Below are 23,974 nucleotides of genomic sequence, written 5' to 3'. Positions count from 1 at the left end.
AGAAAGAGAAAGGAATGTGAGAAAGAAGCCTTAGCTGTCATGGTAATAGTCCAGGAAGGGTAGGAAAGGCTGAGGAGTGAATGGGACCGGGACACCACGGAAGGTGTGTGCTAACCAGCCTAATCTACAAAGAGAGTTCCAGGACAGCCAGGACTATTACACTGAGAAACCCTGGGGGGGGGGGGGAGAAAAAGAAGGTATGTGCTAAGGATTAGCCTTGATGGTGTCAGGTCCTTTCCAACCTTGATCCTATGTGGGGAGACTAGGCACACTGGTATCAAATAGAAAATCGGTGGCCCTTGGAAGGTAGCAACAAAGCCTGACCCCCTCCCTTAAAGAGGCCAGGCTGGAGGATGAGTGGTGGGTTAGGGACTCTCTCCAGAGGTGGATAGTGTAGGTGTGTCTGGGTGGTTCTCAGAGAGGCAGAGGCGCTCTGAGGAACATTTAGGTGCCACCCAGTGCCCCAAGTCTCAGACTCACATTTATACTGGCCTGGAAATGCTTACAGCTGGGACTCCTACTCACTTCTCCCTCTGTGGCTTCAGGACGCCTTGGCAGCCATACAACGTTTTTTGTTTTGTTTTGTTTTGTTGTTTTTTTGAGACAGGGTTTCTCTGTGTAGCCTTGGCTGTCCTGGACTCACTTTGTAGAGCAGGCCGGCCTTGAACTCACAGCAATCTGCCTGCCCCTGCCTCCCAAGTGCTGGGATTAAAGGCGTGCACCACCATTCCTGACCCTGGTGGCCATACAATTTTAGCCAGCCATTCACTTAGCCATATCAGAGACACTGGTGTTTGGAAAAAGCTATATGGTGGAACTGAGGTGACACGGGGTACAGACACCAAAGCAACAGATTCACTTCCATCCTGAAGAGGTTTAAAACATTTGATGTATGTGTTGGTTTGGTAGCCATTGTCCTTCAGGCTTCTGAGGTGTCAGGCCTTGGGTTGAAGCTAGGAGCCATGTTTGGAGGTATGAACATGGAGACACATGACTCCATGATTTCTAATCCTGGGCTGGGGAGCTAGAGAGGGTTCCCAGAGCTTCCTGGAGTGATGCTTGAGGACAGAAGCCAGACAATATGCAGGATTTCAGCACCAAATCACACAGTTATAAAAATACCTCACCTTAGTTCAACCACTTTTTCTGGGCTGGGATACAACAGTAAAATAAGGCTGGCTCTGAAGTCACGACAAAAGAGGGACAGGAAAAAAAAATATATATTCGTCAAGATGAAAACAGAAGTCCCTTCATGAGCAGTGATGGTAGGAATGCCAGATGAGCAAGGCAGAGGCTCTCCTGCAGAGGGCTCTGAAAAAGATGTGTGAGTTGGGGGTAGGAGGACAAAGTGGCATGGGGAAGGAAGGAGAGAGACGGCAGAGTGCACGTATGGGCTTTGCAGACCCTGGGGACAGTGGCTTCAACAGGTCTGCTGGGAGGACCAAGCAACCTTGCCTACCTTTCCAAGCAGTACCACTGTAGAGGAGAAAGCCTTTTCACCTGTGAAATGGACACTGGCCCTGTTAGAGAGGATTCAAGGAAACCATCTCCGTGAAATAGCCAGCGCAAGGTCAGGCATGCAACAAATATTCCATACGTGCCAGGCTCCTTCTCAGTGCCTCCCAGGCAAGGAACAGCTCACTTACTGAATAGTGATTAAGAACATCAACTCTGGAGCCAGGCTGCCTGGTCCAAAGCCCAATCCTGCCATTTGCTAGCTAGGCCACCTTGGGCCATTTGCCCTTTATGTGCCTATTTGGGAAATGGGGATTACAGTTGTACCCGCTTCCATGTCTTCTCACCCCTACAGTAGGTAGCTGCACATCTTTTGAGTGAATTAATGAAGCGGCAGATCAGCATCACAATCAGAGGGAATCCCAATCCGTGAGAGGCTAAATCAGCCACACAGATTAAGTGCCTTCCCTCCAATAAAACCCAGATAATCCCTCCACCAAGAGTTAAGCCTCACAGGCCACTCCAGTTTAGCAGCCCGTATTTTCCCTCCAACCGAGCACTCTTTACTCCAAAGTGGATAGGAAGGGCAGATGGGGTGGGAGGGCGGAGCACCCCTGGGCACCATGTGGCTCCGACTTCAGGGACAGATGACCCAAGGATGGAAGGAGATGGATTAGAGCCAATCCTGGGCAAGAGTCTGGGGTCTGTGGACGGAGCAGGCCACAGATCAGCAAGGAGCAACAGGAAAAGGCTACCATTGGCCACGCTGGGTTCGGCATCATTCCTTTGGCCTGGCCCATCAGCCGCCAGGCCCCAGCAGGGTGAGGCTTTGGCTAGTCTCTGGGCCCCGCCCACCCTGACCTGGAAGGTGGGGGCAGGCTGGTCCCAGGCAGCTGCTGCCCTCTCGTGGCTTAGAGTGCAAATTCACCCTGATCGTTCGTGAATGTTTACTCCAGGTTCATGGAAGACTTAAGCTGCCTTCCCAGGTTTGCTCAGCATAATTTCTGCACCCTCTCCAAGCCGTTGCCTCTTCCTGTAAGGGCCAATACTGACTTCCTGACTCTTGAATTCTCTTCAAGGCCAGTCCCTAGGTGCAACTCTGAGGACCCTTGCTGCTGTGATGACAGTTTGTTGATACACAGGGATCTCCTGGCAGTCTCCCCGCCCTTTTACCAGAGCCTGCAGTGGGTTGTCATATGATATATGAAAAGTGACGAGACAAATCAGGGGAGACCAAGCACTGTTTGGTATTTATTTATAAAAACATTCACAAGCCTGACCTCACTTACCAACATGAAACACACACACACACACACACACACACACACACACACACACACACATACACGCCTTGGAAAAGGCTGTCAAGTACTTTGAAGGACAAGAGGGAATTTACACAAGTGGTTGGGCTCTTGATTTCACTTATAGGGACTAGTGGGGTTCTGGTCCCATGTTTGAGGAAGGCAATAAATAGGCCCCTGGGCCTGGCCTGCTTTGGTATATTGTGGGTGCATCCCCATGAGGGTACCACACCATGTGCCCCTTAGGCAGCTGCAGAAGCCGAAAGGGGCAGAGCCCAGGTAGCTGGTGTAGCAGCAAATGGTGCCCTGCTGGCTCCAGAGGTAAGATGGCCCAAATCTGCATGCTTTAGCTATCCATGTCTGCCGGTATGGTCTTTTTCCGGGTTCGGACCTTCAGGGAGCGTGAGGTGCCCTTGGGGAGAGAAAGCCAATACACCATGAGTGGTGTGAGCATGGCATCTCAACCGACCACCCTCACACACAGTCCCTCCACCACACTGACCTCTCGCACCAATGGCTTCCTCTTGACCACCCGAAGGCTCTGGCTGCGGCTCAGAGGCTTCTCTCGGGTCCGGACAGGTGGCTGGGGGGCTATCTCATTGTCTGACCAACAGCCATCCTCTGTGTCACTGTCCTGCAGGCCACCTGGTCGGTACCCTGTGGAAGAGAGGCCATGGATGGCAAAGCTGAGTATCTATACAAGCCTGGGTAGGGCCACTCCCAGCTTTCCCTTCACCCTCAGACAGGCTGACCTTCCCAGGTCTGCTTTGGATCCCTTTGCCTCTTACCAATTGGGGGTCTGCGACGGGGTACTTGGTCTTCCAAGTAGAGAGGATCTTGGTAGGTGGGGGCAGGGGTGTCAGGGATAGAGCGCAGGTCTTGCATGGAGAAGCTCCGCAGCCTTCCAGCTAGAGCACCCTGACTCTAGGAGGTGAGGGATGGGAGGCTCTGTATTAACTGTGGGGGGAGGGCTACAAGGGGGAAGGGTTTTAGCAGGGAAGCTGGCCTTCAGCTAATCACTGGGGCACAAGATTCAGAACTGGTCCACCTCAACGATATTGGGAGTGGGGCTGATGCTGTGAGCACCGGGGCCCAGAGCACCTTGGTAGCAGCCTGCACAGCAGCCGAGGCAGCGATGTTGAGGCCCCGCTTCCCGAAACTCAGCATGGTCTCGTAGCTACGCTCCTTGGCCTGTACAATGCATGCATCAATCTCCTGCAGACCCAGAGAGGAGAGCTCAGATCAGACCCCCAAGAAGCTACTGGTTCTCATAATCCCTAGCCCACGTCTACCTAGGACACAGGAGCCACAGGTATATGCTCGTAACAGGAAATAGCAGCAGGGTTCGCCGCCCATACACCCACTCCACATCTCAGTGAGTGTCCCGTCCATTTTTCCATGTCCACATAACTTCCTGCTGGCATGCACACCCTTAAAGGTCATTCACATGTGTCATCCAGGCAGACGGGGAGAGCCAACCCCTACTGTGGTCCCATAGCAAAACTGCAGTGGAACAGGAAGTAAGACCCAGGCATCTCAGTTCCCTGAACCTGAGACACAGGGCTTCCTCTCTGACACACCCTCTCCCCGACACGCCCTTCTGCATTCCTCCTCAACCTCCCCCAAGGGGTACCTTCTCATGGCGGGATAGGGATGGGTGGACAAACTTCCGGTAAAGCAGGCTGGCCCCCTTGGTGTAAGGCGAGAGGAGCCATAGCACAAAGGCCATCTTGATCTCATAATAAAAAGGGAACCTGTGGGTGCAAGGGGTGGAGTTTGTGTGAGCCAGCTGCCAGGTAGTGGGTAAGCCTTCCCAACCCCGTGGTCTGCCAGTCCTTATGCCAAACCAGGAAATGAAGATGTCTGTGAAGGTTTCTGCTGCCATGAAGATTGCAAAGACAATCCAGTACATCATCCAGCGGACCTGTGGGGCCAGAGTGCACAAGAGCTCAGCTTGGGGGCCTGAGGTGCTAGCGCCTGCCCCTAGCTGGCCCAACCCACAGACAGAAATTCCTGAAAGCCTGTCCCACTGCATTGCTTGCCACATTTCCCCACATCTGCTTAGACAGGAACCCCTCAGAAACTGCTTTTCATTCTGGGTGCCCGCACCCAGTGTGTTTCACCCACAAGACCCTCCGAGAGAGGCCAGCCCAGCCCCTCCCCCATCACCACCAGGTCCTGCCACCCCCTCCCTGACGCCACAGTAGAAGTAGCGAGCGAAGCTCTCCCACCAACACTTTGCGCTCACATATTCTCGAATGTTCTTGCTCTTCACAGCTTTGTAGGAAGCATACGCGGGATACAGCATGCCAAATATGAGCCTGGAACACAGCAGCCATAGGACGTGTAAGGGGCACCATGCCTCACCCTCTCCCTGCCAGGTGGTAGCTGCTGCCCCTGACCAGGGTGTGAGATGGTAGTGCCTGCCCTGTTTTTCCCGCTTGGTTTGCACAACCCAGGGTGACTGAGTCAGTGCCCCGGAGGCTGCCTCCCCACCTGGCTGTTTACAAACATCCCAAGCCTGCCCAGGCCTGCACTGGTGGCCCATGGGTACAGGGACAGACTGAGAACACACAACAAGGTGGGTGAGAACACCAGGCTGTCCCCACCCACTACATGAAATCAGGCACAGGGCCACCAGGATGCAGTAAGGGACATTTGAGCCAGCTGTTGGAATATCCAAAAAGTGAGGGGTAGACTTCCAAGGTCATGTGGCAGCTCACATGGGAAGGCACCTGGATTCTCCGCCCACAGCTGCACCTATCACCTTCTCACAGGGCTGTGGGTGGCAAAGGGCCTGAGCCTTGCCTGCACCTGTCTGCAGTGAGCATGTAAGAAGGGTCCCTTTAATTCCAGAAGGCTGCAAGGTGGAAACGCAGTGACCAGGTCCCGTTCAGACCTCCTGGACCAGTTGTGTGTGGGTGCGGGGTGGGGGGGGAGGGGGAGGAAGTCATGGAGTTCAGAAAATTCCCTTCTTTACCAAATTTCCCTTCTTTTCCAGTTTCCACCCAAAGGCAGGCTGGCACTCGGGGATAAGGGGAGGGGGTGTCTCACAGGGGCTATACTCACACTACCAGGCGACAGATCATCCAGGACACCATTCTGACAGCCTTGGGGGATGACCCCAAGAGACTACCGGAGGGACGCTCGCTCAGGAGCTGGGGCAAGGGGCCGAGTGGTGTTGCGGTACACCTGTCCCACGGCGTAGGCAGAAGTCACCACTCTGACTCCGATCCCACAGTGCTGGGAGTATGGCGAACCCAAAACCAGTAGGGCCTTGCGGAGGAAGCCGCCTTAGGACCAAGGCAGGCCAGTGCGTTCCTCCGCCCCGCGCCGCCGAATCCTGGCGGCTCGGTCCCACAGTTCCTACCGCGGAGAACCGCGCGTCCGCCCGTCCAGGGCGCGGCTGATAGTTCCGGGTCCGGGTGGCAGGTCCGGATCTCCGTTCTCTCGGCCGCCGGGGTCCCAGAGAGTTCGACCACCAGCACCAGCCTCCGGGGCGGAGTTTGTAACTCACTTGAAAGTTGCACGGAACCTGGTCCTGCCCAACCCCAGCGCTCAAGCGTGAGGCGCAGGCGCAATGAAGCCTTCAGAGGGGCGGGACGAGGTCAGTGACACCAAACGCCTGTCCCTTAAAGCGGCAATGCTACGCGCATCTCGGAAGTGGGGCCACTGGTCGAATAGTCTTCCAGATCTGAAAGGTTAGCAGGTGGGAAGTCACAACAGAAAGAAAGAGAGGAACAAAAATAACCCGGACTCCTAGCTAGGTGAGGTGGCGAACGCATGAACCCTTGAGGCTGAGGGAGAAGAATTACCAGCCCAGGCCGGGCTACAGATACATCAAGAGACTGTCGCAAACAAACAAAAGGAAATAAGATAGAGCATAAAAAGAGTGCTTGGCCGAGAGGAAGCAGTTTCTAGTCTGATCCACCATCCATGTAGTCTAGCAGTCCAGTGAGAGAAAGGAGGGAAGAGTGGGGCTGGGAATCCATCCTCCCAACGGTGGGCTTCAGGGTTCCACTAAAACAGCTTTGCCAGATTCACAGGCCTGGGCAGTCTGACCCCAACATCTTGAGAGACTGAGTGAAGATCCAGGCTCACCCATGTCTTCTTTACCAGTAGTTTGAAATTCAACCTGTTTCTGAGTAGATATAAATATCCCAGAGAATTCTAAAGTCAGCACTCGCTGTTTTGCGGTGCTTCTGTGTTCATTGGTTGTTGCTGCTGTTGTGTCAAACGATGAGATTAAGGTTGACCATACTGGAGCGATATAACATTTGAGAAACGTGAGTATATTATTATTGTTGTCATAATCGTCATCATCATCTTGGTTTTTTTTTGTTTGTTTTCACCTTGGTTTTCTTGAGACAGGGTTTCTCTGTGTAGTCCTGGCTGTCCTGGAACTCCTGTAGCCCAGGCTGGCCTTCAACTCAGAGATCCACCTACCTCTGCCTCCCAAGTGCGAGGATTAAAGGTGTGCACCACTACTGCCCAGAACACCCCCCCCCCGATCTATTTTCAATAAAAGAAACACACACACACACACACACACACACACCAAGCAAAACCATGGAGTCTGATTTGTGTTGGCTAAGTACTGCGGAGCTGGTCTGGAGTGCAGTTGCTCTCTCCAGCAGCACTAACTTTCCCTCATCCTGCAGACAGCAGCTCTGAATTGCTTCTTGGCTTGGCATGAGACCTGTGCCTGCCTCCGGTCCTTCATGCTGAGGTTTTGTCTGGATTGAGCTTGTGCAGGTCACATGCTGTCACAGTCTCTGTGAGTTCATAGGTCTGGAAAACACTCTCTCATGGAAGGTTCTTACAATCTTTCTGTCCTGGCTTTTGCAGAGATCCCTGAACCTTGAAGGGAGGATGTGACGCAGACGACATCCTTTTTAGGTCCGACTGCTCCATAGTCGCTCACTCTCTTCATGTTGTCCAGTGGTGTCAACTCTCTACTGCAAGAAGCTTCTCTGATTCACCTATGGTTTTAATCTTTGCAAAGTTTTTTTTTTTTTTTTTTTTTTTTTTTTTTTTTTTTTAAGAAATGTACTCAGGGGTCTGGGGTCTGGAGAGGTGGCTCAGTGGTTAAGAGCACTCCCTGCTCTTCCAAAGGACCCAGGTTCAATTCCCAGCAACCACATGGCAGCTCACAACTGTCTGTAACTCCAAGATCTGACACCCTCACACCAACGCACATAAATTAAAAATTAAATAAAATATGGAAAAAAAAAAAAAGAAAGAAATGTACTCAGTGATGTAAATGGCCCAATGTTACCGAGTGGTATTTATTGCTGGCCAGGGGCTAAATGGGTGGTGTGGTCAATTTTCTTAGGAAATCAGCAGCAGCCAGCTACAAGTGGCCCTAGGAGGGGACTTGAGCCTAAAGAAGTTACCCTGGTAAGATGAGTACCCCTGCAAGAAGGGAGGATGCTACAAAGAAGACTGTGGGAGTTTGTTTGTTTGTTTGTTTTATACATAGGGTTTCTTTCTTTGTGACTTCTGCTGCCTGTCTCAGTCGCTCCTTCTGAAAATAAGGCGATCAGTACCTCCCCTAACCCCCTCCTTGAGGTAAGGGTGCAAGCCAAGCTACCCCAGGGCTGTGGGGGTGGAAACACGGGCAGTTACTGCCTTTTATTAGAGCATAGTTAACGCCCACCATCTTATAAGGATGGGATTAGTAATGATGGGAGGCAGGGAAAGGAGGCTTCTTGGGAATAAACAAACACATGGTGATTATACAGTCTTAATTATTATCATCCATTTTATTGGTATTGCTAGATGTGGGAGCCAGCAATGAAACCTGCCCACAGGAGAAACTCCCCCATCCCTTGCTCCTACTGCCCCTCCCCCATACTGTTTTGGAGAAACAAGAAACACCAAGGCCTGAGGATCCCGTTAAGAAGGTTCCAGACACGCCATCCATTTTTTAAAAATTAGTTTATTATTATGTATACAGTATTCTTCCTGCATGTACACCTGCAGGCTAGAAGAGGGCATCAGATCTCATTATAGATGGTCGTGAGCCACCATGTGGTTGCTGGGAATTGAACTCGGGACTTCTGGAAGAGCAGTCAGTGCTCTTCACCTCTGAGCCATCTCTCCAGCCCCTCGCCATCCATTTTGAGAACCATCTCTTTTCTTCTTCCATAGCCAGGATCCCATGTAGCCTAGATAAGGCCTTGAACCTGTGATCTTCCTGCTTCTTCTCTCTAAATGCTCGTGTTACAGGCACAGACCACCACGTTTGGTTCATACAATGGCTTCTTGCACGCTGGGGAAAGCACTGTACTGAGCCATACCCCCAGCCTTCTAGATCTGATATATACAGGTTTTAATGTGTTTAAGTGCTTTGCCTGCATGTGTTTGTGTACATGTATGCAGTACCTGCAGAGGCCAGAAGAGGGTGTCAGATCCCTCTGGAACTAGAGTTAAAGGGGCTCTTAGCCTCTGTGTGGGCTGTAGAAGGGCCGCCAGTGCTCTTAATTGCTGAGCCATCTCTCTGGGCCCTCAGATCTGATGTTTGTTTGTTGGTTGGTTTTTCGAGACAGGGTTTCTCTGTGTAACATTTTTAGCTGTCCTGGAACTCTCTTAGTTGACTAGGCTGGCCTCAAACTCACAGAGATAGACCTGCCTCTGCTTTCTGAGTGCTGGTGTTAGAGGTACATGCCACCACGCCTGGCCAGATCTGATTCTTTAATCCTAGCATTTAGGTGGCAGAGACAGGCAGATCTTTGAGTTTGAAGCCAGCCTGGTCTACATATTGAGTTCCAGGACTACATAGTGTGACCCTGTCTCAAAAACATCAAACAAACAACAACAACAAAAAAAAAATCAAACAAACAAGCATAAAGCATGTGTATTTCCTTTATTATTATTATTATTTATTATTATTATGTATACAGTGCTCTGCCTGCATATACACCGGCAGGCCAGAAGAGGGCATCAGATCACATTATAAATGATTGTGAGCCACTATGTGGTTGCTGGGAATTGAACTCAGGACCTCTCGAGGAGCAGATGGTGCTCTTAACCACTGAGCCATCTCTCCAGCCCTGCATGTGTATTTCCTTAAAGGCAGAAAGGTAAAACTAACAGAACCAACTGAGGGAACGTGGAGAACTGTAAAAGAAGAAAGAGATAGCTGTCCGTCACTTGGAAGCCTGTGTGAAGCCAGGGCCTTTGGGATGTTCAGTCACTGGTTGACTCTCTTGTGTGTGTGCAGGCAGGGGACTTGTGGAGGGCAGCACTTAACACCAGGATGTCTTTCTCAATTATTTCTCTATATTTTTTGTTGTTGTTGTTGTTGTTTAAAACAGGGTCTTGCCAGGCATGCCTTTAATCCCAGCACTTGGGAGGCAGAGGCAGGTGGATCTCTGTGAGTTCGAGGCCAGCCTGGACTACAGAGCAAGGTCCAGGACAGCCAGAGCTGTTATACAGAGAAACCCTGTCTCGAAAAACCAAAAACAACAACAAAAACCAGGGTCTTACTATATAGGCCTACCTGACTTAAAACTTACAGAGAGTCAGTCCCCTGCCTCTGCCTATTGAATGCTGGGTTGAAAGGCGTGTGCCACCATGTCCAGCTTCCACTTTATTTCTTGAGAAAAGTTCTCTCAGTGTTCCCAGAACTCTCTAGTTCAGCTAGACTGGTTGGCTGTTAACCCCCCAGGATCTGTCTCCACTCCTCTAGTGCTGGGATACCTGGAAGTGCCTCCATGCCTGGCTTTTTACACAGCTGTTAGGGACCCAAACTCAGACCCTAGTGTTTGGGCAATAGGCACTTTGCCCATTAGGTCATCTCCTCAGGCCAACTGAAGCCTTGTTTTAAGCTGAGCGTGGAGATACCTGCCTGTAATCCAAGTATTTAGGAGGCTGAGGCAGGAGGATTGGATTACAAATTGCCTGGAGTCTAGCTAGTAAAATCCTGTTGAGGAGGAGAAGGAAGAGGAAGAAGAGGAGGAGGTGGAAGAAGAAGAAGAAGAAGAAGAAGAAGAAGAAGAAGAAGAAAAACAAAACAAAAAGCCCATCAGCTTTCCTCTGTTTTCATTTGCTGGGAAGAGCTTGCCTGTGGCCACTCTGAGCTCTCCCAGCTGGGACAGTCTCTCCCATGGAGACTCCTGGCCATGATGCGAGTGCTTGGGAACATTAAATGACAGAAGTCAGAGGTCTGATGCTGGGAGCCGGGCTCCTCACAGAGGAGTGTGCGGCTGGCAGCTAAGACTCTGGCTCTTGTAGTCTTTAGTTCTGAGCTGTTGACACAGTCATCTAGTTACGCTGAGTTGCTAAGCAGCTCCAGAGACTCATGGCTGACCCCTCCGGCAGGTGACCAGGCAGCCATGCCACAGAAAGCTGGGCATTCAACGTTTGATGGTGAAAATGTCTCTCTCCAGTAAAGGGAGTGGCTTGTTAGGATCGATGTTTATCTTGCAGCTGGGCAACAGAAGGCTAAGGTGTCTGGGAAACTAAAGCCATTTCCCTTGGCAACCTCAGTGGGCACGGCTGGGGATGTAGCTGACTCGGTATATAGCGCTTGCCTGATATTGATGAAGTCCTGAGTGCAACCCCCAGAATTACATAAGAGTGGCATGGTAGTATACACCTGTAATCTCAACATTTGGGAAGTGGAAGGCAAGAGTCAGGAGTTCGAAGTTACAATTGGCTACACAGTGAGTTTAAGGCCAGCCTGGACTATGTGATACAACCTCAAAAGGAAGAAACGAAGGGAGAACAGTTATCCTGGGATGGAACAGAAAGGAGTGAAGAGTTCCTACTCTGCTAAGAGTGAAGGAATGTGATTTGAGCAGAATCCTGGACCTGTCACTTACCACAGTTGGTGGCCAGGGCCGGTGGGGAGGGCTAGGTGCCTGAAGCTACAGATGAAAGGTAGGCTGCAGAAACTCTGAGACTGCAGGTGGGGGGGGGGGGACCCTCATTCTCAGAGGGCACTTGTCACTAAAAAGGGCCTTCCTCTCACTCTCAAGAACCCCCACTTCTTGGAGCCACTCCATCTCAAATACAAATATAGCTTATAATTATGTGCCAGGCACAGTCTTCAAGGGGCCTGACATCCACTTATATGTATTTAACACACTAAAATCTCATGAGGGATGATGAGCTGGGCCTGACATGCACTGGTCTATCCCATGGTAGATGACCCCCTTGGTTAGGCATCACTGTACCCACTTTGCAGACACATACAGGCAAAGTAAAGTGCCTGAATACCATTCACTGTTTTCCCTCAGGACGTGGGTTGGATCGGAACTCTTCAAAGTAGGTTTGCTAATCGGCCTTGCAGGATTGGAGATTCAGGGAAATCAGTTGACACCAAGCAGAGTAATAGAGCTGACATCTGCGCATGTGTGTGGTCTGGGCTGTGGCATTCACAGCAGACTGTTGATTCGTGTTCTGGAGCTCTCAGGCCTGGTCTCCTTCCCTTGTGACGGATCAGTCATATGTGATACACATGGACATTGTTTGAACAGGAATGGCGTCCATGGACTCATATATTTGAATGCTTAGTCATCAAGGAATGGCACTACTTGAGAGGGACTACGAGGTGTGGCCTTGTTGGCGTAGATGTGGCCTTATTGGAGGAAATGTGTCATGGGTGGGTGGGGGGGCAGGCTTTGAGGTTTCAAAAGCTCAAGTAGGCCCAATGTTATGCAGAACTCTCAGCTCCTTCTCCAGCACCGTGTCGCCTGCACACTGCCGCGCTTCCCGCCATGATGATAATGGACTAAACCTCTGAAACTGTCAGCCAGCCTCAGGTAGATATTTTCTTTTATGACTTGCCACAGTCATGGTGTCTCTTCACAGCAATAGAAACCCTAACTAAGACAGACATATAATGATATATGAGAACTGAAAGGAGTCCTGGAGAACAGATGAAAAGCAAGAGAAGGGAAGAGGCCTATGTGTGTGGGCGGGGGGCGCAGAGGTGCACACTCCAGCCCCCCCCCCCCGGAGTTGTTGTCATATCTACCATTTTTATCCTTTTCCCTGTTTCTTTTCACACAATGCCAAGGGGTTCCCATTGCTTCAAGTCTGGGGATGGAGAGGAGTGACAAGGAGAGAGGTCCTACAGCTGAGCATGGCAGCTTTGCAACCCAGGGCTGCGTGTTCTTCCCAAGATCCCTCAGGTTCCCTAGCGGCCTCATCGCTGCTTCAGCCCCAGCCCCTGTGTGATGTCCACCTCCCCCACCTACAGGTTCTCACTGTAGTCTGAGAAATGCACAGGATGGAAGGAGGCAGGAGAGGGACCAGCGCTGCTGTGTCTGTTGGCACCAGGTCCCGAGGAGCTTGCTGTTAGGCACAAAGCCATGGATTTGTTTTTTTTTTTTTTTTAGAAGAGCAGGGAGCCAAAGCAGGCTCCTGGGTAGGAGATGACATAATGGAGAGATGTTTCGGGAAGGGCAGACCAGAAGGGTGTGAGAAGAAGGCTGGCAGGAGGGACCTGGAGACTGTAGTAATAAGGACAGGCTTGGATAAAGATTGTCGTGGGGCAAGAGGGGGAAAAAAAAAGAATTCTCGTTTGGAAACAGTCAGAGATAAAGAATGGAGAATTTGGTGGCTGGTTAAAAATGGGGGAAAAGAGGTCCCAAGATGTTACCTAGGACGCCAAGGTGCTTGGTGGGGGATGATGACAATGGTGGACATTTGCCCAGTGGGGGGGAGCTCAGGGAGGGAATGGTAGAAAGACAGGGCTGCTGAAGGCTTAACATGTCTTTGCCATGTTGTGAAAGACATCCTGACAAAGGGACAGACCTAGGGGCTCAGGCCTGTAATCTCCAGGAAGGAGCACTGGGCTGTGAGTCAGGCCCAGGTGAAAGAGACTCATCACACAGCCCAGCACCTGAGTGGCGTCACCGTGAACTCCTGACCCTAGGCCCAGCTGACCTTGAGGGTGCCCTTGCTCTGAGGGAGAGGAGCCAAGAGGGAGAGGGCCTGGAAGCTGGTTGTGGTCTGTGTGTGTAGCAGGGACAGGTGACACAGCCCTGACTCTGCTCCTAACGAAACACTTGAGGACACCTGAGAGCTAGCAGTGGGGTGGAAGTTTTTATTTGAAGCAAAAGAATCGTAGCATTGCCCCCAGGTTTCCCCCCCCCCCCCCCCCCCGGGGGCCACAGGCCACAAGAAATCCTCTCAATCTGGCCATTTCCTGCTTCTGGGCTGCTGTTCCAAGTGGACAGCAGAGGGCAGCAGAGACCTGGTTTCTAGGTGTCCCTCCTGCCACCCACATCCAGCTTCCCACTGAGCCAAGCTTCCAGAAGCATCTCCATGGAGTGGAGGGGGGTGCCAAGGCCCCCAACATGTTCCCGGCACCCACACAAGTAGCTCAGGTTCCCTCAGGAGTCTTGCCTTGGCCAGTTTTTTACATCCGCCTAAGGGGCAATCACAGTTTAGGGTAATATGGGGTGAGAGAGGAGAGAGCCCAAGCTTGAAAAAGCAGTACTATCCAGAGAAAGCCCTTCTACCTGTGTCCAGGCGAGCTAGGACTGAGTCATAAAAGAAAAGTCTAGTGCGAAGAAAAGTATACTGCAGTGCAAAGAACCCAGTTGCCGTTGCCTCTGTGGCTATTATTGCTTCAGCATCAAGTGGCTTTGTCCCCAGGAGGCCATGGCCATACATACTGTTATTATCCTTATTAGCCACATAAGGGGGACACACTGGGGTGAGCAGAGAAAGTGGGGGTGCTGCAGGCACCCGCCAAGAAGAGCAGCTGGGTGATGACGGGGAAGCCTGTCGGTTCAGCACCTAGTCGGCTCATGTCCACACTCCCAGACATGTGCATATGTAGAAACAGGAGTATGGCCACGTATGCACAAGTATGTAACTGAGGAGGCCATCAGCGTCCACAGGCGCATGCAGAAGGAGCATGGCGTGGGCAGGCACACTTGGGAGTGTGGGCACACCTGGAGGGAGGCTGCAGCTGCGGATGCTAAGCAGGTCCACAGACACCTTGAGCATCCACAGGAAAGGCCAGAGGGCAGAAGGCTAAGCTTGAGAAGAGAAGGCCACATGGCTCACCCCTTCCTGCACCCATTGCATCACTCAGACATACTAGCGAGGGAGCAGAGCATGAGGGCACTGTAGATGAGGAGACACTGGTGCACACGCAGAGGGGAACCTGGACACCGAGTGCCTGGTCCATACGTAGGTACCAATTACAGTAATGGCTCCCCTGGGCTAGTCCCTGGTGTGTGCCCAGGCCCACTTCTGTGTCTATGTGTGTGGGAGTACATATATAGGTTAGCCATATGTGATTTCACTCGGGACCACAAGTTGCTCACAGAGGTCCCCACCCAGCATACAGCACCACCTTGAGGAACCCAAAGGACCTAACCTCCCTCTAGGCACTGAGATCCACCACAACATGTCGGTACACCAGTGTTTGTCCCTTGAAACTGGGGGCCAGGAGCAGCTGGGCATCTCCAGCGGGCATGTAGCAGAAAGCCCGAGGGGCCTGTACAGCCAGCTCCTGGAACCGTACAAACTTCTGTCGCCCCTCGTCCCATTGGTAGATCTGGGTGAAGGAGAAGTCACTGCCCAGTGCCAGGTAGCGGTGGCCACCCACCAGGAAGGGCTGTAGGGCCAGAGAACCTCGGGAGGGAAGGGCCTGCACCTCAGAGAAACGGGTACCCTCCCAGCGCAGGATCTTGGAGTCACCGATGTAGCGACTAAGGCACAGGTAGCTGTCGCGACCAGCACGAAAGTGTTTCACAGCCTGGGCATCAGGTACCTGAGTCACCTCTGCCTGGGCCACAAACTGTTTCTGAGTACGACTCCACTGATAGATGACAGGGGCTTGAGAGCTACTAGACACAATCAACCGTGGCTTGCCCTCACCATCAACAAACTCTAGGTCGGTGTCACGGTGCCAGGCATGCAGGGCCTGGTGAGAATAGAAGCCATTCTGGTGCCAGCGGTAGAGGCTAGTGGCACCTGCCTTGGAGCTGTCAGCCACTGCAAAGAACCAGTCACCGTCGATGCGGAAGGCTTCCAGATCATTGGGCTTGCGCACTCGCTGTGGGTCGATGTCCTGCAGCTTGGTGAAACGTGTCGTGTTGGGGTCCCAGTGGTAAATGTACGAGCCACCAAACAGCTGGGCCACGACTACATAGAGCTGGCTATCCACAACCATCGGCTTGCAGTGCACGGCTGAGGGGGCTGCCAGGATGGGACGGGACAGAAGCACACATGGGCTTAGGCAGTGTCAGGTAGCCCCGCCCCCAAATGGAAGGTCAACCTTCAAACACGCACCACAACTGAGAGCATCTACAGAACTCCACTCCCAGGGCACTGGCCACCCAGGACTCAGGGTCCATACTCTAGTTCAGCTTAGTTTGTTGAGATAGGGAAGCCCTGGCTGGCCTGGACCTTACAAGGCCAGCCTGGTCTTGAACTAGCAGTGATTTTCTTTCTCTGCATCCTAAGTACTGGGATACTATAGATAATTATTGTATGTATATACTGTGCTCTATAGATACTATTTTGTATATAGTGGCCTTCTTCAACCCCAGTGAGATCTTTATGGGCAGAAACCATTTTTCATCCATCCTTCTTCCATTAGGAACTGACTTGCAGTTAGACAATAGAACCTCCTGTCACCACCCCGCCCCCTGCCCTGGGCCCCGCCCAGCTAGGACCAGCATAGGCAGGCCACAGGCAGGTACCTGGAATTCTGTCATAGTCTCGAAGCTGTCGTTCTACATAGTCCCACTTCAGAATGGTGCAGGCGCTGGCACCTGGCTGGGCCAGAGCCAAGTAGAGGTCACTGGAGTAAAGGAAGGGTTCTGCTGACACTGCTGGGAAGGACAGTGTCTGGTAGAGGACAAAATCTGCAGGGACAAGAGGTGCAGGTGGGTGGGATCAGCTCCAAGGAATAAGGCACCAAACCACTGGCTGGTACTGGGGGTCCGGCTATAAGTGCTGGGTGTACCCAGCAGAGTGGCTTTCAGCCAGAGGGGCGACACGTCCTACCGGTGGTGATGCAGTCAAACTCCCGAAGAGGCAGGTCCTGCACTTTGTGCTCCTGGAAGCGGGGTGGGCTGGCACAGTAGATGGGGGCCACAGTGGTGTTGGTGTGTGCCAGCCACTCCACCAGCCATTTAACCTTGCAATCGCAGTTCAGCGCGTTGCCCCGCAGGTCCCTGGATTGTGAGGGTGGGGCACAGAAGGGGCAGACCCTCAGGGGCTCTGCCCCCCACCCCCAGCCCACCTAGCCTTCAGAAGCTGCTGTGAACTGCTCACACACTAGCTGGGTTGGACACAGCCGCCCACAACACAGGCATGGTCACAGGTGTGCTGACTCAGCCAAAGCCCCTGCTTGCTTACCTGCTTGGCCAGGTGCCTTTGGTTTGGTTTCGTGTTGCTTTGCTTTGTTTTTAACTTCTAATTTTTAATTTTTGTAACACTGGGGATTGGAATCTAGGACTGAGCACATTATTCTAGGCAAGTGGTGGTCTGTATCCACCAGTCCTGTTATCACTTTTCAATCATGAGACAAAACGTTACTCCCTGTGATCCTCCTGCCTCAGCCTCCAGGGTAGCTGAGATTACAGGCCCGAAGAGCTTCCAGGCACATTTTGCAATGGGCAACCTACCCTGCTGTATGTTGCATCCCTATTCTTCCAACATTGACAAAATTCAGGAGCTTTTACTTTATTTTTGTTTAAATACTGGCAAACGATTGCAGATATGCTAGTTATTTAATGTTAGTTCAGATCAACCATACATTTAAAAAACACACAGGTGTTTGCCCTGCATACCTGCTATGCATATGAAAAGGGCCGTGTGGGCCTTGAAGCAATGCACTTTGGAAGGCTCTCGGCTATATCTAACTTGATCTCACCTTTTCAGAATTCTCAAACCTGAACCCTCCCAAGTCTCTGATCCCCGTAATTCTGACTCTCACTCTGCCCCCTCCAGGGGTATGCCCTCTGTGACATTGTGGGGAGAGGCAGCCCTCTGTGGCATTGTGGGGAGAGGCGAGATTCAGGTCTTACAAGTCACTCAGGATGTCCAGGGGACGAAAGATGTCTCTGGGCAGTGTCTGCAGGTTATTGTTGGCCAGGGAGCTGCAAGAAAGACCCAGGGTCACTTAAAGATCATGACCAAATCCAGAAGACACATGGGTCCCAGTGCCACACGCGTGCTATGAGGTGTCAGGTACTCACAGATGTGTCAAGGACCTGAGTCCCCTAAAGGTAAACTTGGAGAGCGCCCAGATGTCATTGTTCTCTATGAAGCTGGAGAAAATAAGAGCTTGCCTTAGTTGCCACTCTGGGTTCCAGAACTTTCCCCCAGCAGGGATTTCCTTACATCTGAGGCCAGACCCTAGCATAGGAACCAGAGACAGGCTTCCATAGTATGCAATAACTTCACACCCATAGTAATAGGGTATTAGGCAAGCTGCGGCTGAGGTGGGAGGGGGAAAGGGTGGGGGGCGCGGGCCAACGGAAGAAATGACCTCTGCCTGATCCTACAGCCAGGGGGAGCCAAGGGCTCCTTCCCCACCCCTACCACCATACTCCCAGCCTTCTCACTGCACTTTTCCTCTCAGCCCACTGGGTCTGGGCTCCCTCCTTCTACCCTGCCCTTGACCCTTCCCTCCCACACACAGGTACTGCAGGTGTGACAGTCCTGTGAAGGCGTTGTCTCCAATCAGGGTGAACTTGTTGGAGTTGAGTAACCTGGGGAGACAAAGGTGGCGTTAGAATGCACAAGAGGGTGCCTGCCTGTCGCCCCCACCCTTGAGCTTCCTCAACATCTGGTTACCCTTCCTTCCTTCCATACCTCAGGATCCCTGGGCAGCAAGACCAAGTCTGAAACTTGTTTCCATGCCGTAAGCTTCCCTGTTTGCTCCTAAATACGGTGGGAGGCGATGGTGTCCTGCCAAGTCGGCTCCCGGCCCACTTCCATTGCCTCTCCTCTTCCAGCCTTTCCCCCTCATCCCAACCCATGCTGCCCCATGCACAGACAACTGTCCACCATGCCTCCCAAACTCTGATCCCTGGAGCCACCTGTGTTTAAGATGACCCTCTGCCCTGAAGCGGCCAGTCTCTGGCACTGGCCCGAGTCATTGCAACCCCATTCCCTAGAATGTCTAAAGAAACCAAATCTGTGTTCTACACTCCACGTTCTTGGCTTCTGTGTGCAGTTTCCCTGGACCCCTGTCCCCACCTTCTGCAGTATATCCTGCGGGGCCTCTGTATTTTCAAACGGCACCGCCACCTACTCCCACACAAGCTCAACGTCTGTCCGGTTCCCCCACGCCCCCACCCGCCCTTCCAGGAAGCCATCGTACAAAAACTGCAACAGTGGCAGGTGGGAGAAGGCTCCATCCTGGATCTCCGAGAAGGCAGCGTTCACCAGGGTCCTGCAGGGAACACATGAGTCAATACTGTGTATCTGAAGGACCTGTACTGGGCACAGAGGTGGACAGGACACTGGCTTCCATATTCAGCAGTCCTAGTCTCCACCTGCATGTATCCTTTACTTTCCCAAACTCAATGGCTTCCTTCACTATTCTTCTCCCCTGCCACCTCCAGAAGCACCAGTGGCCCCAGGCTCACCTCCCCTCTCAGCCAAGAGCAGGTTCCATTGCTAGCATCAATGCCATTACCCAACACCCACAATGTGTTGGTGCTGCTCAGGGATAGGGCAGCAAGATGTGGGGACCTGGCAGCAGCCTCTCTAGTCCCACAGGGAAGGGGTGGGGGTCATGGGCCAGTTGCTGCAAGTGAGGCTAGCCCAGCTGTGTGCAGAACAGCAGCCCCAGTGGCCCTTCTGGCTGGTGCCAAGGTACCTACCTACCCCGAGGGCAGTCTCACTTGTCACCCCTCCCCCTGCTGCAATCAGTCCTCCTGCTTTCTGTCCTTGGTGTGACCTCATAGGGAGGGGCCAGCATGCTCATGTAGACACTCCCTCCAACCCACACACAGTAGGTCTCATTGCTGATGGTGATGATTCATTCTTGGCCATGAACTCTGGTTTTCCCAAGCCAAGGCTGCTGTATGATTACAGCGCTCCCTGCAGACTAGGGCCTGGAGTCCCCAGTTCTGAGGAGCCCCGGGGTGGGGTGGGGGGAGGTGCTCCAGGCCTGAATCCTTTGAAAAGAGGAGCAGACTTTCTCTCTTCTAGAGCTCGGTGCCCTCCGTCCATTCCCCCACCCCCAAGGCTAGGTACACACTCACAGGGAGATGACCTCTGAAGGCAGGTTCTTGGGCACTGCCTTAGAGTCCACGCAGAAGGCGGTGTCCCTGGTGCAGGAGCAGCTGGGTGGGCAGGGGGGCGTCTTAGGAGGCCTCTTGGCACTGGCTTGCAGCATTAGGCAAAACCCCAGCGTGGACAACACCAGTAGCCCGCGCCCCGGGCCCCGGCTGGCTAGTAGCCCAGCCATGCCTCCTGCAGGGTCTCCCACACACCAGCCTGCCGGCGCCCCGCTGCTCCCTTGCAGGCTGCACTGTCCCTCTCTCTAGAGAGCTTCCACCTCCGGGCTGCCGCAGCTCTCAGCTACCCGCTCTCTAGGCGCCACCTATTCCTCCTGACCTCGGGCGCTGGCTGCAGTCCTTTCAGCTCCGGAGCGCTGCGCTGAACTGGGACCGCAGCACTGGCAACCGGGGTTGGTGGACGAGGACTGCGGCGCGGCGCGGGCGGCGGGGGCGCGCGCGGGGGCGGAGCGGGGGAGGCCCAGGCCCAGCGCCCGCGGGAGAGCAGCCAAAGGATTGGAGTGGTTGCACCCGTCCGCAGCGTGCCCTACCAGGCCACCAGCCTCTGTGTCTGATCTCCAGAGCTGTTTCTGCAGCAAGTGCATATTTATGAGAACGTGCATGTGCACGGTGCACATGAACTGTGGACCTATGTGCACCTGTGTGTATGTCTTGGCTATGAGGGGGCGTAGAATTCAGCGGTATGTCGCCAGTGACTCATGTACATCCAGGTTGGCATGAGAGATCGGGAGCTTGAGGGTGCTAGCGAGCGTGTTTGCATCCCCTGAGGAACAGAGCATGCTTTTGTGCCTGCGAGCTGAAAAGGGAAAGGTAGCCACTGGTGCTGGAGTGGGAAGTGTGGAATCCGGGAACATTTCACACGACACAACCACAGTCCTCCGCTGGAGCCGGAAGCGCCTTGGATGTGCTCCAGCTCAGGTCTTTGTTTTATCAACAAGGAAACTGAGGCCACAAGAAAGGGAAAAGCAGCCAAACTCCACATCTCTACTGTGTACTTGGCATAGTTAAGTGGCTGGCCTTTTGGAGGGGAGGGACATTCGTTCCCCATCTACAGATAAGGAAAGCATAGCCCTGGCCCAGAAAGCCCAACTCCAATTTCACAGCAATTCTTCAAAGGGTAACTAACTCTGGAGACCCTTCTATGGAGTCTCTGAGGTCAGCATACCTTCCATGTTGTCACAAAGGTGCTCTGGAATTTTCTAGAGCTACATGGAGAGTCTTTTATGAAACCTCAGACTAAAGAGATTTGCAAAAATATAACAGCAACACTTCTTTCTACAGCTATTTTTGTTTAAAAAGGCAAAGGCATATGGGTTGGCAAGATGGCTCTTATGCCAGCAAGCCTGATGACCTGGGTTTAAACCCTAGAAGCCACATAGTGGAAGGAGAAAACTACATTGGGAAAGATATCCAGTGATCTCCACATGCATGCTAAGGAGTGGCCATGCCCCCCTGAATAAATAAATAAATAAATAAAGCAATAGCTTTTTATTAAAGTTGCAGAGGTCTTGCCGGCAGTGGTGGCGCACACCTTTAATCCCAGCACTCCAGAAGCAGAGGTAGGGGGATCTCTGTGAGCTTGAGGCCAGCCTGGTCTCCAAAGTTAGTCCAGGACAGCCAAGGCTATGCAGCTAGGACAGCAAGCCAAAACCCTGCCTTGAAAAAAAAAAAAAAGAAGAAGAAGAAGAAGAAGAAGAAGAAGAAGAAGAAGAAGAAGAAGAAGAAAAGGAAAGGAAAGAAAAGAAAAGAAAAGAGATGCAGAGGTCTGGGAATATAGTTTAGTGGTAGTACACACAAGGCCTGGGGCTCAAGCCCCCAGCATGGGGCTGGGGCTGTAACTCGGATGTTAAGAGTGTTTATCATTGATGTGGTTTGATCTCCAGCCCACATTTTTGTTGTTGTTGTTGTTTTTTGTTTTGTAAATCGAGGTAAGCATTCCCAGCACATGACAGGCAGGAGAGTCAGAAGTTCAATATTATCCTCAGCTACATATCAAATGTGAGGCTAAGTTAGGGTACTTGAGACCTTGTCTCAAACCCAAGACAAACGCAGACAGGTATGAGCCAATCAGGTGTGACGGTGTATGGCTGTGTTCCAGCGCTCTAGAGCAGTGGTTCTCAACCTTCCTAACGTGCGACCCTGTAGTACAGTTCTTCATGTGTGGTGACCCCCAACCATAACATTATTCTGTTGCTGCTTCATAACTGTAATTTTGCTCCTGTTATGAATCATAACATAACTATCTGATATGTAGGTTATCTGATACGTGACCCCTATGAAAGGGTTGTTTGACCCCCCCCCCAAAGTAGTGACTCACAGGCTAAGAACTGCAGTTCTAGAGGGAGGCTAAGGCAAAATGATCAAGGCTTCAAAGCCAACCTAGCCATACAGTGAGACCCTCATCTAGGAAAACAAACAAACAAACAAACAAACAAAAAACCAAAACAACAACAACAAGTATTGTCCCCAGCTGTGCCAGCTTCAGGCAGCAGGGGAAACCTCTGCTCTGAGTTAAAAGTCCCCCTTCTTCCAGACTGGGATACTCCTGCCTTTTGATACCCACTAGCCTCTGCTAGTCCAGTTGCCCGTGCTGCCTTGCGTGGGGCAGCTTGAGGGAAAAGAGCAAGGAGGGGTAGGGAGGATGGCTGGGGCAGCTGGACAGCCATCCTCACTCGTCCCTGGCACGGCTCTGCCCAGCACACAAAGGGCAGAGTGAATCTTGTCCTGGACTCTGCAGCTGAGGGGCTGGGAGCAGGAAGAGGATAGTGGCCACTGTGAGGCTTTCCACTGCCTGTGTTGTCACAGAAGGCAACCCGGAGACAAGTGGGGAGGAGATTAGGTCCTTAGGAGAGGTGCCCCGCGGGTGAAAGGAGATGACGGTGATGACGACTGGCCATTCATTTCCCTGAAGTCACAGGAAGTGTGAGGACAGCTTTATGAGTGGGAGATGTCAGGTGATAGAAGTAAAGGCTAGAAAAGCAGGAAGTCCTTTCTGCTTTTCCAGGGCAACACAGATCTCACGTTCCAAAGGAAGGAAGGAAGGAAGGAAGGAAAGACTTGCAGGCGGAGACTCCCTGTGTTTGGCAAGTGTTGTCCTTGCAAATGATCACCTATGGGCTGTGTGCACACTCCTTGCCCTGTGACAGGTTCGCCGAAGCACAAACAAAGCATATTCAACCTGCTCCTCTCCTTCCCTTTGGGAAGACAGGGTGACAACCTTCTTCCTACCTTTCACCACGGATTCCAGTTAACACTGTGTGTGCTAAATGGCAGGTAAACTATTGGGGAGGGGCAGTGAAAGGATTTCAGAGTCTGGGGCTAAGATGGGGATGTCACAGAGCAGGTACCACAGAGACCTGGCCTTTTAGGGTGAGGGCTAGTCACAGTGAGGGCAAGCTTCAGTGATAGCAAGTCAAGAAGGCTGCACCCCAGGGCTCGTCTGGGGGCAAGGCTGAAATCTGTGTATGACCAGCTGAAGAGACAGTCTCCTCCTTTCCCACTTCCTCTCCCTCTTCTTTCTTCTCCAAGGAACCCAAGACCCCTCAGGTGTTGAGAAACATCTGAAATTCGCTCAGGGAAGCTTGACAGCTGCTTTTCCCAGGCCCCAGACAGACAAAAACAAGTTGTTGCTGTTGTTTTAAAGTAATAATGCTGTGAGAACTCAGCCTAAGGTCAGATTGCTGGAGAGACTGGCAACCTGAGAGCGAACAGACGTGTTCTTCCCACACTTAATGATGATAGCAAGCCCCAGCCGTAGCTCTTGTTCAGAATAAGTACCACAACTGGGCACTACGGCCCCCCGAGATGCCCATAGGGACCCCGAGATGCCTGCAGTTCTTCTTGGCTCTCTTGCTGGCCTGCTGCCCACCTGGCCCAGGCCCAGTATGTGTGAGTCAGCCATCAATCTCAAGGTTTCCGGGACAACCCAGGGCAGAAGTGGGAGCCCGGGGGATGGGCAGAGGAGTGGGCAGTAGGGGCAGGCTG

At 52.3% G+C, this 23,974-nt stretch overlaps 2 protein-coding genes across 2 annotated transcripts; both read right to left on the bottom strand.

Moving 5' to 3' along the window:
• Positions 1-2,736: 2,736 nt before the first annotated feature.
• Reep4 (receptor accessory protein 4) lies at positions 2,737-6,329 on the bottom strand. The gene is made up of 8 exons (XM_051160803.1): positions 5,826-6,329; positions 5,005-5,077; positions 4,604-4,680; positions 4,390-4,510; positions 3,858-3,971; positions 3,545-3,680; positions 3,259-3,413; positions 2,737-3,168 (listed from the first exon to the last, which is right to left on the bottom strand). The coding sequence occupies exons 1-8, from the start codon at positions 5,855-5,857 to the stop codon at positions 3,103-3,105; spliced, it is 774 nt and encodes a 257-aa protein (XP_051016760.1). The 5' UTR covers positions 5,858-6,329; the 3' UTR covers positions 2,737-3,102.
• Positions 6,330-13,864: 7,535 nt separating this feature from the next.
• Positions 13,865-20,414, bottom strand: Lgi3 (leucine rich repeat LGI family member 3). Its single transcript, XM_051160802.1, has 8 exons — positions 19,955-20,414; positions 19,066-19,137; positions 18,380-18,451; positions 17,936-18,007; positions 17,765-17,836; positions 16,740-16,909; positions 16,433-16,597; positions 13,865-15,926 (listed from the first exon to the last, which is right to left on the bottom strand). Exons 1-8 carry the CDS (start codon positions 20,158-20,160, stop codon positions 15,109-15,111), a joined length of 1,647 nt encoding a protein of 548 aa, XP_051016759.1. The 5' UTR covers positions 20,161-20,414; the 3' UTR covers positions 13,865-15,108.
• Between the last annotated feature and the right edge of the window lie 3,560 nt (positions 20,415-23,974).

This window comes from Acomys russatus, chromosome 18, assembly GCF_903995435.1.
Source record: "Acomys russatus chromosome 18, mAcoRus1.1, whole genome shotgun sequence".
Classification (NCBI taxonomy): Eukaryota; Metazoa; Chordata; class Mammalia; order Rodentia; family Muridae; genus Acomys; species Acomys russatus.
Note: the sequence above shows the minus strand (reverse complement) of the source record. Positions and strands in the feature narration are given on the sequence as shown.